Source organism: Cotesia glomerata, linkage group LG3 (assembly GCF_020080835.1).
Source record: "Cotesia glomerata isolate CgM1 linkage group LG3, MPM_Cglom_v2.3, whole genome shotgun sequence".
Classification (NCBI taxonomy): domain Eukaryota; kingdom Metazoa; phylum Arthropoda; class Insecta; order Hymenoptera; family Braconidae; genus Cotesia; species Cotesia glomerata.
This window is the reverse complement of record NC_058160.1, coordinates 26,142,776-26,156,937: the sequence shown is the minus strand read 5'-3', so window position 1 is coordinate 26,156,937 and position 14,162 is coordinate 26,142,776. Positions and strand designations below refer to the sequence as shown.

At 27.8% G+C, this 14,162-nt stretch overlaps 2 protein-coding genes across 6 annotated transcripts; one reads left to right on the top strand and one right to left on the bottom strand.

Moving 5' to 3' along the window:
- The first annotated feature begins 298 nt into the window (after positions 1–298).
- LOC123261055 lies at positions 299–5,369 on the top strand. The gene is made up of 5 exons (XM_044722521.1): positions 299–570; positions 648–796; positions 960–2,944; positions 3,568–3,772; positions 5,058–5,369. The coding sequence occupies exons 3-5, from the start codon at positions 1,049–1,051 to the stop codon at positions 5,333–5,335; spliced, it is 2,379 nt and encodes a 792-aa protein (XP_044578456.1). The 5' UTR covers positions 299–570; positions 648–796; positions 960–1,048; the 3' UTR covers positions 5,336–5,369.
- Positions 5,370–7,332: 1,963 nt separating this feature from the next.
- On the bottom strand, positions 7,333–13,446 carry LOC123260349 (troponin I-like). Of its 5 annotated transcripts, none has more exons than XM_044721386.1 (9): positions 13,301–13,446; positions 13,107–13,140; positions 11,068–11,085; positions 10,728–10,856; positions 10,482–10,605; positions 9,321–9,421; positions 8,627–8,670; positions 8,384–8,525; positions 7,333–7,492 (listed from the first exon to the last, which is right to left on the bottom strand). In XM_044721386.1, the coding sequence occupies exons 2-9, from the start codon at positions 13,122–13,124 to the stop codon at positions 7,439–7,441; spliced, it is 630 nt and encodes a 209-aa protein (XP_044577321.1). In that variant the 5' UTR covers positions 13,125–13,140; positions 13,301–13,446; the 3' UTR covers positions 7,333–7,438. The 5 variants fall into 5 exon arrangements, with proteins under 5 accessions (XP_044577321.1, XP_044577322.1, XP_044577324.1 ...); XM_044721387.1 differs by having other exon boundaries at positions 13,107–13,154; positions 13,301–13,424; XM_044721388.1 differs by lacking the exon at positions 7,333–7,492 and adding an exon at positions 7,870–8,221.
- Between the last annotated feature and the right edge of the window lie 716 nt (positions 13,447–14,162).

Below are 14,162 nucleotides of genomic sequence, written 5' to 3'. Positions count from 1 at the left end.
AACTTCAATGATTTTATATATGTGGGAAGAAACCATTTCTTCTTTAATAAAAAATAGCAGACAGCATTATATTCCTTAAATTTCAATTATGAATAATTCTTTAAATGCTAATAATTTAGACTTATAAAGTAAATGAAATTGATTTAATTTAATTAAATTCTAATGAAAAGTTAATGCTTTATTTTTATTTTCTTTTTTCACCTAAAACTAAATTTACTTGATGTAAACCTAATGTCTAAAGTCAATTGGCGTTTAAATAAATAAATAAATGAATTTAAACTCGATAATAAAAGTAGCGCAACTAGCGGGAATAAATTGTCACTACAGCCAACTATGTCGAAAATTGACCACAAGATGTAGTTCTGTAGAGATTTCCCCAACAATGCAGCCAATAGAAAGTTCAAGTTATGCATTCACAGGATTTACTGCTTATTCTCATCACATGTTGGGGATCAGTGGTACTAATGTGTGTACAGTCTTAACGCAGAATAACCAGTGGTTGATGTTTGTAGTAAATAGAATTTTTATACCAACGCAAATCACTGAAATCTATTTTATTAATATTATTAGGTATTTATATCATTTTCCATTTATCAATTTTCCGACAAGTCATTCATTTTTTATTTAATAAATTTTAATTGTTTCAGCTGTTATTTAAAAATTTGTATGTAATTATACAAATATAATCCCCGTGCACATCTGTGGAAGCGCCAACAGTTATAGTGTAACCACAAAAACCAGGGATCTCCCGTCTTGCATACACTCGTTGGTTAAAAAATTATTCATATCATTGACGGTAATAATATCTTATCATTTATTGCGTTTAATTATTATATTTATACGTTCTAATTAATTATATTAATTCAATTATACAGTAATAGAACAACTAGTTAAAAATTAATTAATTAAGATTACATTAATAAAAACAAGTCTAATATAATTTAAAATTATTATTCCAGAACTATCAATGGAATAAATTTTTCTCTAAAAGAAATAAAAAAAATCCCGTTTTCAAAAGAAGAAATTTCAAGCCGGCAAATATTAAAAAATGGAATCTGAATCAGCGATTCCAAGAAAACGAGCGAGATCATCGTCATCACCTGTACCCAATCTTTCACTGACTGAATGTGTTCGTGAATTTGCGCTACCTCAAGCATATCCAAGTATGGCTAAGGGCAATGATAGTAGCAGTGAAGCTAAATCTCCAGCAGGAGCGACACAAAAATCAATGAAGCTTGCGAAGTTTAAAATAAAAACCAAGGATGGCCGAGAGCTTGACATGAAAATAATGCCACAAAATACGCCAGTGACTTCTCTGAATGGCAAAACAATATCATTCTCATTAGCGAAGCCATTGATTAGATCAGATCAGCCTGTGAATATAATGACCAAAGGAGACACTTTAGTGACCACAGCATCTGGAACAAGCGACATTAAACCCTCAATGCTCGCATCATCACAGGATATTTATAAATCACTGAACAAAAATCCGAATTCGGCGGTAAAATATATAATTCCGCCGCACTTAAGAGGAGTTAAATTATCATCAGATTTAAATTCTCGCGTTAATATGCCATTAAGATCAAATATTGTTACCAATTCAATTTATCAGCTTGATGATCATAATATTGTTGTGTCGAATGACGACAGCATTGATCTTAGTGGTAGCTATGGCGAGGGTGAATCAAATGGAATTGTTATGCAACAAGGAAGAGGCTGGCGAGTTCTAAAAAAAGAACCTGAAAGAACGGTTTTAAGAAATGTACAAAATAAAAGTGCCAATATTATTACTGATGATAATAATTTAAATGGACAAAAACCAGCTTTATTGCGTAGAGGTACGTCACTGCTAAATAGAGGAAAAAATTTACCGTTCAGAACTGTTAAAAATGCTAATCAATCAAATATTATAAACAGGCAGCAAGTGAATAGTAATGGACAACCCGGCAGTCGCTTGATACGAATCGCCGGGAATAAAAGAGGATTTGATCATGGATACGCATTAGCAGCAGATATTTCTGATCAAAATTTGATAAATATTGTTGATGACTCTAATGGAATTATAAATCTTGACGATGGTAGTAATTTAGACGGAAATACTGTTTATGTTTTGCAAAATAATGATTTGTTGGATCAAGAGCAGACTGAGACTGAAATGAATGTTAAAAATACTCCACAGTCTGTTCCGTTAGTTAATTCACAGGGCAGAGTGAATCTGATAAGGAGGGGGAATAACAAAAATACGAATAGTAGTAGTGATAAATTAAATAAAGATGGGAATCCCAGAAGAAGTGGATCTCCAATGGAGAGCTACAGGTCGCCATATTTGCGCGAAGACTTAACGGATGAAGAATTATCCGATAAGCTGAGTGTTGTTGGCGAAGCACTTAGCACTGTTAGTGATGAAGATCTTAAAATGAGAGCTCTGAGGGCTTTAGAGGAGTGCGGGTTTGGAATGGAGCGGTTTATTCCTAAAAAACCTCCTCATAATTATTTGTCAGTTAAAGACACGTCATCGCAGACGAACGTATTCGGGTTGTTGGATAAAAATGATTTTATTCGCGTGACTGGAGATACTAATGGCGTGGAGAGACTTCACGAAATTGAAAAACAATTAATTAATAACAATAAGGAAGAAAAAAGAAAAGCTTGCACAGATACTGCTAATTTTAGAGAAGCACTTGACGAAATGTTGGACAAAGATGTTTGGGTTGACAAGAAAAGTGTTGAACAAGTTAAAAATATGTTGAAAATAAATCCGGTGGTGGAGAAAGCTTACAAAATATTGAATCGCGATTTGAAGAATGCCAAGAAGTTTGACGAAAATGGATTACTCAATGTTCACAAAGCTGTTTTTGGAAATGATCCACGAGTTTTGAAGAGACATCTTATGATGCTCAAAGTTGTCAAGGAATCTGTTGATATTCCTACTCAAGACAAACAGGTGAGTTAATATTAAAACTAGTAACCTTGCAGTCACTATGTGACTTGTGAACTATAAATAAATAAAATTTTACTTTATTAAATAATTACTTTTGCTAAATTGCACAGTAATTTTTTAACTATTGACGTTTTTAAAGATATTAACTCATCCCGATGTTGCACTCATCAAGAGCTTTCATTTGAATACCCACATGCATTTTGATATATTTTTCATATATACATATATATAATACATATAAATATATGAAAAATTGATGTGGGTACTCAAATGAAAGGTCTTGATGAGTGTAACATCGGGATAAGCTTATATCTTTGAAAATGTCAATAGTTCACAAGATACAAGGTCATTTCTTAATCATGTATTTAGAGATCGAGAATTTTTGAAGGCAGCCTAAATAGTTATCATAATAAATTGACTGTCGGTGAGAATGATATGAAATCTTGAAAAGGCACAAATTGAAGTCGACACCTTTACAATGACACTAAATTTCACTAAAAAAACCGATTTTATCATATGACTATTCTGGCTACAAAATTTTTCTCATCCTCTTAATAATATAAATAATGATTGACAATTTTTGAAATATTTGCTTGGTTTAATTGTTATTTTATTAATGTTTTTAGACGAGTCTTGAATTAGCGATTCAACATTCTGCGCAGCCAGAAATTGTTAGTTTGCTGCTGAAGAACGGCGCCAATCCAGTGTCACCTGAAAACGCTTACGACTCGGCTTTGATAATCGCGAGTAGAATGTCGTCAGATTATTTGCCTCAACTTGTTCAATACGTATCGCTACACAATCCAGCGATAAATAATGTTGATTCAGAAGGTAAGCAATTATTAATTGTAACTTTATAATTAAATTTTCATAGAAATTTGAATAACTTTCAATATATAATAATTGAAAGGATAAATTAAGTGTTATCAACTAATAATATTTACAAATGTTTATGTTAGTTAAAAAATGCCATTCGGCCTCACCCGAAATGGAAGGTAGATTTCATGTGATATGAGATTTTCTTTATTTATGTTATTTAATTTGTTCAATAACAAATGTTTATGTAATTTTTAAATTTTCAATCCGCGATAACTTTTAAACGAGTAAACCGATTATCACGTAGTTGACAACAGTCGATGCAGTTTTTTGAATTCTATGATGAATTTCAAACCGTGAATTGATCAGATAAAAAATTTCGGAATTTGTTTGAAAAAAAAACGCTTTTTTCGATTTTTTTCGTCAACGATATCTCACAAACGAATCAAGCGATTTTAACCGGTCTGGCGGCGATCGACGTAGTTTTTTTATGTTAAGAGCTGAGTAGTTTTTGGAATCGGTCAGTAAAGCTGTTCAAAAGTCATTCTAAAAAAACCACATTTGAAAAAAAGTTCATTATTTTCAAATTTTTCAATGGCCTATAAAATTAATAAAAATCTTCATAACGTATAAGTGTTATAGGTCAAATTGAAGGTAATATAATCAGCTTCACCATGAAGTTTTCAGAAATGAGCTCTTTTCTGTCAGCCAAAAGTTATTCACGGTTAAAGTTACAAAACTTGAAATTTACAAAATTTTGAAAATTTTAAATGGCCGCCATTTCTAAACTAATTGACCGATTTTGCTCATCTTCGAACTCGATCTCGCTAATTACCCAAAGAATATGTGTACCAAGTTTCATCAAGATCGGTTCAAAACTTTTCGAGATATTCTGATGACAAGGCTAGTTATATTACATATATATATATATATATATATACATACATATATAAATTTTTTAACCAATGGTATTTTTGGAACCTACTCGACTAATTATAACATATGATAGCAAAATCAGGTGAAAATTTCACCTTGAGGACTAATGCAGGAGTTAAATTTCTAAAGAAATCTACCTAAAAAGTTGAAAAACGTTTAAGATATTTAATATTTATTTAATAATTATTATCTATTTAAAAAAAGTTTAAAAATTTTACTTTCTAACATATATCTAACAATTATATCTTATAAATAAAAAAAAAACTTGTATAAAACTGTAAAGTTATACAAATAAAACACCATAATAATATATAATAATTAAAATAAAATAAAAAAATAAAATAATTAAAATTTTTTTTCGCAGGCTTTACAGCTCTACATCACTGTGCAAGGAATGGAAATTACAGAGGAGTTATGTGTTTAATAGCTATAAGTGCAGATGTCAATGCACGTGACAGTAAATCTGGAAGAACAGCTCTGTTTCATGCGTTTGAGAACGAGAGCATAAATATATGTAAAGAATTACTAATTGCAGGGGCCAAACCTAATATTCCAAACTTTGCTGGTCATACGGTCCTTTCTATGTTTGACGAAGAAAAACATTTCTTGCTAAAAGAATACATTCAGAAGTATCAGAAATAAGTTATTCTCATGAATCACAACCATATTTTCTAAATTTTTGTTATTTTATTTTTTGCTATAATTTACTCGTTAATTGTTTATATTTATTTAGTTAGTAATTTTATATGACTTTTATTCATAATAACACATGATTAAATATTTGATTAATCTCTAATTTCAATACTGCCATAAATAGGTATGAGTTGAAAAAAAAAAATTATGAATGAATATGAGTCGCGGGTATTTTTAATAATTTTTCAATAGTATTATTTAAATATATATTTATTTTAAAACATTATACAACTTTTTTCTGTTTTACAATGTAGATTATATAAATTTATTATAATTTACAAATAGATAAATTAAGTTATTATTTTCGTATTCATTAAAATTTGGCAAATTTAACAATTATTAAATAAAGAAAATTTATAAAATATTATTTTTCATTTATACATTTTAAATCAAACAATAAAAAAAAAATATTTTTGTAGAGATAAGAATTTAATTATAACATAAATTAATTTTATTCTTTGTAAGGTAAGAGACCCAATTATTGACACTTGCAATTTTATTTTAATTAAAAAAAAAAAAAAAAAAAAAACCAATTAACTCTGATACATTAATAAATATAATTATTCGAACTATAAATTTTAAGATGATTGGTTTTTTGAGAACATTTTACTTTTTTAATTAGAATAAAATTGCAAGTATCAAACAACTAGGCCAGTGTCAATAACTGGGTCTTTTATTTTACTTATTTTTTTTTTTAAATCTGAATCCAATATTAATGCGCAGAAGCGTGAATATGTCAGTACATACTACCACACTTGTTCGCTTCAAGGAAATTGTCGCTAGCGCCAAAAGTGGCAGTTTTGAGAACTTCATGATAAATAATTTACATGAGACGCGACCTCTCTATTCCCGCTAAAACTACTCTACTCCCCACTCCTTACTCATTTCGCGTTCTCACGTCAACCGTTTTATATTAGAAAAATTAAGTTACTGAGTAAACAAATTTGCGAATTCGATTAAATATATTTATTTTATCAACTGACCAATATTGTTAATTAAGTAAATATGCAGTTAAAGCAAATATATTTTCTTTAATTCTCAAGATTGTTACTTTATTCAATCAACTTTTTTATTTTCATTCTGTCAATGATTTTAAGTTACTTGTTTTAATTTCAACTCAAAATTATTTTACTTAGTATGTATTTATTTTTTTTTTTATGGTTTATGGCACAATTAAAATTACTTTAGCAGATATTTGATAATTTTTTTAATTTTTCTAACAAATAAATTATGACAAGAAAAAAATTATTTAAAAAATTGACATGTAGAAATTAAAAAAAATTAAAAATGCAATTTTTAAAATAATTAGTTTGGAACAAATTTTTTTGTTAAATAAAATTAAAAAATTGTCAAGTGACGGCTAACTTTAATGTCATAAAAAAAAAAAATTGACATGTAGAAAGTAAAAAAATTAAAAATATGATTTTTTAAAAATAATTTTTTGGAACAAATTTGTTTGTTAAAAAAAAATGAAAAAATCGTGAAGTGACTGCTAACTTTTTAATGTAATTCCGGCACAATGTTGAGTAAAAAAATAGATGAAGGTAATTTTATTATGCTAAGATTTTTAATGACATTGATTAAATTATTTCTTACTTTAATTTTTTATTTTTAACATGACGTATTATTTTTTTTTGCAGTTTGTTGATTAACTCGACCAGTTTTAACGATCGCGTGGAATTTAATAGTAATAATAATATTCAGAGCACTAAATACCCGGAAATTTATACAAATAAAATATCTAATCTTCGCGTGTGTCAGTATTTTTTTAAAAAGCATTAATTACTCATCAAGCCCATGACATCATCGGTGAGCTTGATCAACAGGAAAAGGAGCATTGAAATGTGAGTTTATTTTTTTATATTATTTATTCATGTAATCAAGAGTATAATTATATCATAGAATATAGTATTAGGTAAATAAATATTATATTTATTAATATTGACATGAAAATATATAATAAAGTTTGACAGTTAAATTTAAAAGTTAAAAGCCATCGTTGATCGGATGTGATTGAAAAATATTCGGCAGGCCCAGTTAGAAACGGGAAGATTATGCCTCGACTTCATCTTCTTTTATTCTCTTCTCCACCCACTCAGGTTTTTCCTGTAATTCCAATTTAATTTTTATTATTTACTGGGACAATGTTATTTTTTAAATTGGGGAAAGCTGCTTACTAAACTAAACTACTTAAAATAAAAGTAAGTAATTAGTTGCATTATTGCGAAAAGTGAGTTTTAGTTGACATTTATGTAGTAAAATTAAGCGAAAAAAAAAAAGATTAATTAGTCCTTAAGGTCAGGAGAAGGTTGTTAACTTATTTATTTTTATTGCTTCTTACCTTAGGTAAATGCATTTAGTAGTTTTTGTTTATTGCTGTTAAATTTAGTTTGAAAGATAAAGTGATATGCTAACAGATTTTAGATTTAGATGTTCATAGAATTTCAAACTGAGAGGTTCGAATAAATTTAAGAAGTAAAAAGTTTATAGCGAAGAAATATATTTACAGTGAAGAATTGACAGTGTAAGCTTGTATTTGTTTTTTTTTTGACAGAGTAGTGTTAAATTTAAAAATAATCGCATGCCAATTATACTCGAATCTGAAAAAAAATACTTTAGTAACAAATAAATTTTTTCATCAGCGGGTGTTCGAACGTTTGTACCTCGTGAAGTAAAAAAAAAATATCAACGCGCTCGTGATTATTTTTAAAATATTTTTTCTTATTATTATTGAATAATGTATTATTTATAAATCAATTAAGTATCAAGTCTCCTTTCTCATGTGACATCCAGCTACTTCTTGGTCTGCCATTCAGCTTTCTCGGATTTCTTGGGCTATCAAGAACAACGAGAAATAGCTCAATAGATTGATCATTAACAGTTACGGGTCTCATTTATTTGTTGGAAAAAAAAGGGTAAAGAAATTTAAAATAAAGTAAGAAAAAAAAATGATAATTGGAGAAAAATAATGATTAAAAAATAATGATAATAATTTACCTCTTTATCTTCTTCTTCCAAGGTGAATTCTTTTTTCTTCACTTGCTTTAGTTGATTGCGGAAGTTGAATTCAGCTGCTTTCTTTTGTAACTTAGCGAATTTGCTTTCGTACTTGGATACTTTTTTCAAAGTCGGCTTCATGCTGTAAATTAAAATTTAGTATTTAATAATAAAATATATCTCTGATATTAATATTTTATTTATTATTATTTCTCTTTTAAATTTTTTAATTTATATACTTACAATTTTCCTCGGAGATCATTAACTTGGCTGTTCAAATCGGAGATCTATAGAAAATAAAAATATATTTTTAAATTTTCACGTTTAGATTTTTTGTTTATTCTATTGTATAAATAAAACTAAGCGATGAATTTAAAATAGAAAAAAAAAAGTTACGCTATTAAATTATAAATTATAATATTGAGAATTATTTATTTTATCCAGCGTAGAAAAAAGTTAGCGAACACAGCTGAAATGCGAAATGTTATTTTACGATTATAAAAGAGTTGAGTTTATGGAATATAGAATATAAGAAAACAAAGGAGATAAGTAAAAAAATTCTTGAGGATTAAAAAATCGTGCTGTTAATATGTGGGCCAGTAAAGCCCATAGGTTTTAAAGATCGAATAAAAATAATAAATAAATAAAAGACACTGAAGGACTAGAATGCCAGTGGGGGATCAAGAAAGTTTTTCTACTAAAACTTTTTTATATCCACAGACTTTTTTCAACAATATAGCACACGGTTTTATAATCCCGCGAGTAAGAAAAATAAAAACTTTAGAAATTTCGGTATTGTAGTTAAAGAAAAAAAAATAAACAAACTAAGAAGCGTACAGTCTGGAATCGGTTACAAAAGATGTAAATGACAGAAAAGTTTTTTTGTTTTTGCTTTCCACGCGTAAGTTTTGCTGGGTTTTGTTTTGTGTAAATATACCTCGAAATCTTTCTTCTTGACAATATACTCGATGTCGAATTTCTTATCCTCCAACTCACAGATCCTAGTGTGGTATTCGCGTAGAACACGCTTCAGAGTTTCTGTGTGATTTGTTATAAAAAAAAAAATAATGTATCTATAAATTTATTGGGTACTAAACTAATTAATGTTAACACCTAATAATTAATAATTAATAACTAATAAAAAGGTAAAAGACCCAGTTCCGCAAATATCCATGACTCAACAGTTACTTAAATTTTTTTACTGCGAAAAATCAATAAATTTTCAATTATATGATTAATTGTTTCAAATACTACAACAAAACAGTATCATTGTCATGGAGAGGCAATAAAAAGTTTATTATGTATTTCATTGTACGGGCTGGACAATAATTAGGTCGTTTTGACGGTAATTAAATATTATAATGAAAAACAATATACACACAGAGGAAACGGTGTATTTAAATTATTTAGTATTAATGAAAATTATATATAATTTTTTTTTTTTAAATTAATGAATTCTATTAAAGGCGTAAGTAAATAAAGGATAATATCGAATTGCGTTGAAATATTTCGTTTTATACTGAAATATTTACGTTCGAATGAAGAACAATCAACAACAGTAATTTCATCAAACAACAGTAATGAATTTTTAAACAATAATAAAAGCTTACAAGCAGTATATCGCTGCTGACAATAAATTTGTTCCGTAAACTCCACTGTCCAACAAATGGACTTGTCACGGTCAATTTTTAGTGGCAATAAAAGTACATTACGATTTATTTGTTCTATTAGGGTGAATTTAAGTAACAGTTGTACTTATTTTCAAAATTCATATTAATGTTTACTACTTAATGAATTTTTGTAAATAAAAATTTTAATTATGATTACTGTTCTTGTCAAAAGTAGCTTTGGTTGTTTTTGAAAAGTACGATTATTTTTTTAATAAAATTAAAATTTGTTGTGTAATTGCTGGGCCTTTTATCTTACAATAAATTAGTCTAAAATTAATGAAACTATACTAATAAATATTTTTCTAATCAAATATAGAAATACACTGATATAAATAAAAGCTTAGCTGCGTTTCTACAAACTAAAATAAATTTTAAAAACTAATAATCAATCGAACTGATAATTATTGTCATTGATAATGAATAATCACCTTCATTAGCATCTTCAATAGGTCTAGGTTTTCCACAACGTTGTTCGATGATACGCCGTCTCTCGGCAGCTTTTCTTTCCTGCTCTTTTTTCAACTCTTCAGCGGCTTTCTTACGCAACAGCAACTGTACAATTAATCAAACGGTTCAGTTATTTATTTGATACTCTTTTTTTTCACATGTGTTCATATAAAATAAGAGAAAACTAAGGAACAAAAAGAAATCTTGTAAGATTTATTTTTACTCACCCTGAGTTTCTTCTTTCTCTCTGGGGTCATAAAACCTTTCTTGGCCTTTTTAGCTTTGGACGCTTCCTCGAGACGAGCACGAACTTCAGCTCGTTTTCGGTCCGTCTCTGCTTGTTTTCTTTTCCTTTCCTATTTTCATTCATTTTTATAATTATCTTTTCCCATGAGAAATTTATAAATTATGATTTATTACATTAATCATTTATTTGTTTGCTAAATTTTCAACTATTAATTAAATTTGTTAGTTTTTATTTTAAAAATTTAAAAATTTTCCAAAGGTTCACTCTAGGGTTACTAAAAAAAAAGTTAATAATAAAATTGTGTGTGTTGTCTTACGTACATCCTCGATACGTTTCCTCTGTAAAAAAAAGAGGATTTAAAAATAATTTGTGTATTGTATATTTATATGTATGTTTTTTTATATGTTGTATGATTGGAAAGAAATGGGATCTAGAAGTTGAGTCAAAATAGGGCGCTTGAAGATTGGTAAGTGTTCGGGTCGAAATAGAACGCTATTTTTAAGATTGAATTTATTTTTAAACTCAAATTTATTGTTTAAATTTCACATTTTTTGTGACAATTAGGAATATATTCAATTAAACACAATGTAAATCTGACCTGAAAAAATCATGAATTTCCAATTATTTGTAGTACTTTTAATTTCGTTAAACAAAAAATACATCATTTTAATTTCTTAGCCCAAACAAAAGATTAAAGATTTTTTTTTAATATATATATATATAAATTTAGAGGAATAATTTTTACAGAATAAACGCTAGAAACATTTCAAAGCTTTTAGACTTTCTTTTTAACAAAGTGTCATGTTTCACTTCAGGTACCTTTGAGACCATTGGGAGGTATTGCGTTCTGAAAAAAATGCTTTTATCTTTAATTTTTTTCTTAGCTCAGATCGTTTAAACAAATTTCAATAAAACTTTATTTTTAATCTACAATAAAAAATTACTTTGATTATTTTAAACGTCAAACATAATTTAAAAACAAAATTCAGGAGCTAGAAGTCTCTAAAATTTGTCGCGGTTATTGGAATTATAATAAAATAATTAAAGCATAATTGAATTATGAATTTTACAATTTAAATAATTATTTCTTTCTTAAGCTATAAGTGTAAAGACTAAACCGTAAATTAATCTAAAAAATTTTTAAACTTCAAAAATAGTTTTCTGTTTTGCTCCGAACTTACTAATTTTTCTCCGCTCCGTTTTGTCCCATTCTTCTCTACATGCGTTAATCGCATTCAAGGTATATATAATTGTTTGTAAATATATGTTTGTCTGTGAGAGTTTGAATTAATAAGCAAACATATTATGCAAAAAATGTAATGGTTAGTAAACGGCAATTAAAAATAGATTTTTATAAATTAAAATATCATTTTGGAAATTGATATCTCTAATGCGGGTGTTTGTTATTTCGACAGCGAAGGCGACAACAGTCGTTTATAATTATCACACGTCCGCCACTACGTTGCCTGAAACAGGCGTCATCAGTATGAGAACATTTTATTTAGAGGAGGAAATATTTATGCGGCATCATAATCTTTGGCACAAATTCAAATTTTTACAGCTGCTTTATTATATACTACGCTATTCTCTTATTACTTGAATCCACCTTCGCAGTTAAACGTTAAACAATAAAGTCTATTTCTATCACAGTTTTATCTAATAAATTTACAATATGTTTATGAACATACATTTACACTAATATTCATATTTCAAGAATTGGGTTAGCACATCGCTTGTTTTAAATTTAAAAAAAAAAAAAAAAAAAAAACCACGCTAAAAATATCTTTGTTTGTTAAATAAAATGTGGGCGTGTTTCTTTACACAGTAGGTTAAAGCTCAAAGCTCAAGTTTCTCAAACTTTTTATGCAGTACAGCAAGACGAAGAATTGTTAAATTTATTCCGGATTTTTTTTCTTTTCAAATATTTGTTTAAACTTGTAACTGAAATTCCTCTTAATTAAATCCTTTTTTTTATCGTTAATTGGAAAAACTAAATTATTAATTAAAAAAAAATGTAACTTTGTTAATTCACTAATACTGTTGAAGTTTTTTTAGTTTTGTTTACTTAAATTATTTTGTATTAAATTAAACGATACTTGATAATAATGCTGTTAATACTGGATTGATGTTTTTCATTGTTGATTGTTGAGCGGATCCAAGTATCAGGTTTCCCCCGTGAAATGGGCAGGAGGCATGAACAAAAATATTCAAATTAGGAAATGAAAATAGTGCTGGCAATGCAAATGTTTAATGCATTGTTCAGCAGAAAAAAAATTATTTCTAAGAATATAAAATCCAGCTAATTATTTTGAAATAATTAACAATAATAATAATTATAATATTATAATACATACCCAACCTCATCGTCGACAGCCATGGCTCTCGGATTTTTTCTAAAAAAAAAAATCTAATTAAAAATAACAACCTAATCCAATTATCATAATTTTATAATTGAAAATAAAATTGTTAAACCAACTCAGCTACGCAATTTGTTTTTCAAATTATATAAAAAAAATTGATTGGATAATTATGATAATGGAAAAATAAACTTACGTGAAAGTGATCTAAGGGAAAAATAATATAACGTGGAGCTACCACTAGTTAACTGGAGCTTCTGAGGTTGACTATTCCGATGGAAAACAGACTTCTGCTTCGACTAGCTCTTCGGTGACGTTTACGAGTGTTGAGGCGCGTTCGCAGGACAGCTTGATTGGCTGGAACGTTTTTAGGCGAGCTGCGTTGCCTCTAAAAATAATTCCTCGAAATTGAAAACGGAGATGCTCTCCTACGCTTTATGTTACCTTTTCCATCTTACTCTTCTTCTTCATTATTTTCCGTGATACTAGTTTTTAATTTTTTTTGTTATGTTGATTTTTTTTTCTATTTTTCATAAATTTTCATTGCCTTTTTATAGTAAAACTTTTTTATCTTTCCAATTTTTTATCGAGAATCCCGTATTCTTTAGAAAGTTTTTTGTTTGAATAATTATAGTACTGAAATTAATATTTACTTGAAATTAGCTTGTTACGAGGCACGAGGTAAAAATTAATTTAATTATCACAGACCGATGAATAAATAATATTTTCAGTATTTAAATAATCTTATAAGATGATTATAAAAGTTATAAAATTGAATATTCCAATGAATAGAAGAAGGAATATTTTTTTGTATTCATTTTAAAACTGGATGTAGAATAGTTTAAAAATAAAACACAAAGTTAAGTTGTTCTGGATTTACTCACTTTTTATAAATTTAGTAATTCTCTGAACACAACTTAAATATATCATATTCTACGTACAGTATAATGTATACATACACGGAGGAAACAAATAGAACTTTTTCTAATTTTCGCATAGAGAAAATTTTGACGTTCACTTAGGAATTTCCTTTATGTTAATATAGGTATGAAAAAATG

What these genes read in the sequence shown, in the direction of transcription:
- LOC123261055 (XM_044722521.1), top strand. Translation starts at nt 1,049, where the DNA reads ATGGAATCTGAATCAGCGATTCCAAGAAAACGAGCGAGATCATCGTCA. An exon ending in TTCCTACTCAAGACAAACAG is followed by an intron (nt 2,945 to 3,567) that starts GTGAGTTAATAT and finishes TAATGTTTTTAG; the next exon opens with ACGAGTCTTGAATTAGCGAT. An exon ending in AAATAATGTTGATTCAGAAG is followed by an intron (nt 3,773 to 5,057) that starts GTAAGCAATTAT and finishes TTTTTTTCGCAG; the next exon opens with GCTTTACAGCTCTACATCAC.
- LOC123260349 (XM_044721386.1), bottom strand. An exon ending in AGAGAAAGAAGAAACTCAGG is followed by an intron (nt 10,606 to 10,727) that starts GTGAGTAAAAAT and finishes TTAATTGTACAG; the next exon opens with TTGCTGTTGCGTAAGAAAGC. An exon ending in TGGAAGAAGAAGATAAAGAG is followed by an intron (nt 7,493 to 8,383) that starts GTAAATTATTAT and finishes TTGGAATTACAG; the next exon opens with GAAAAACCTGAGTGGGTGGA.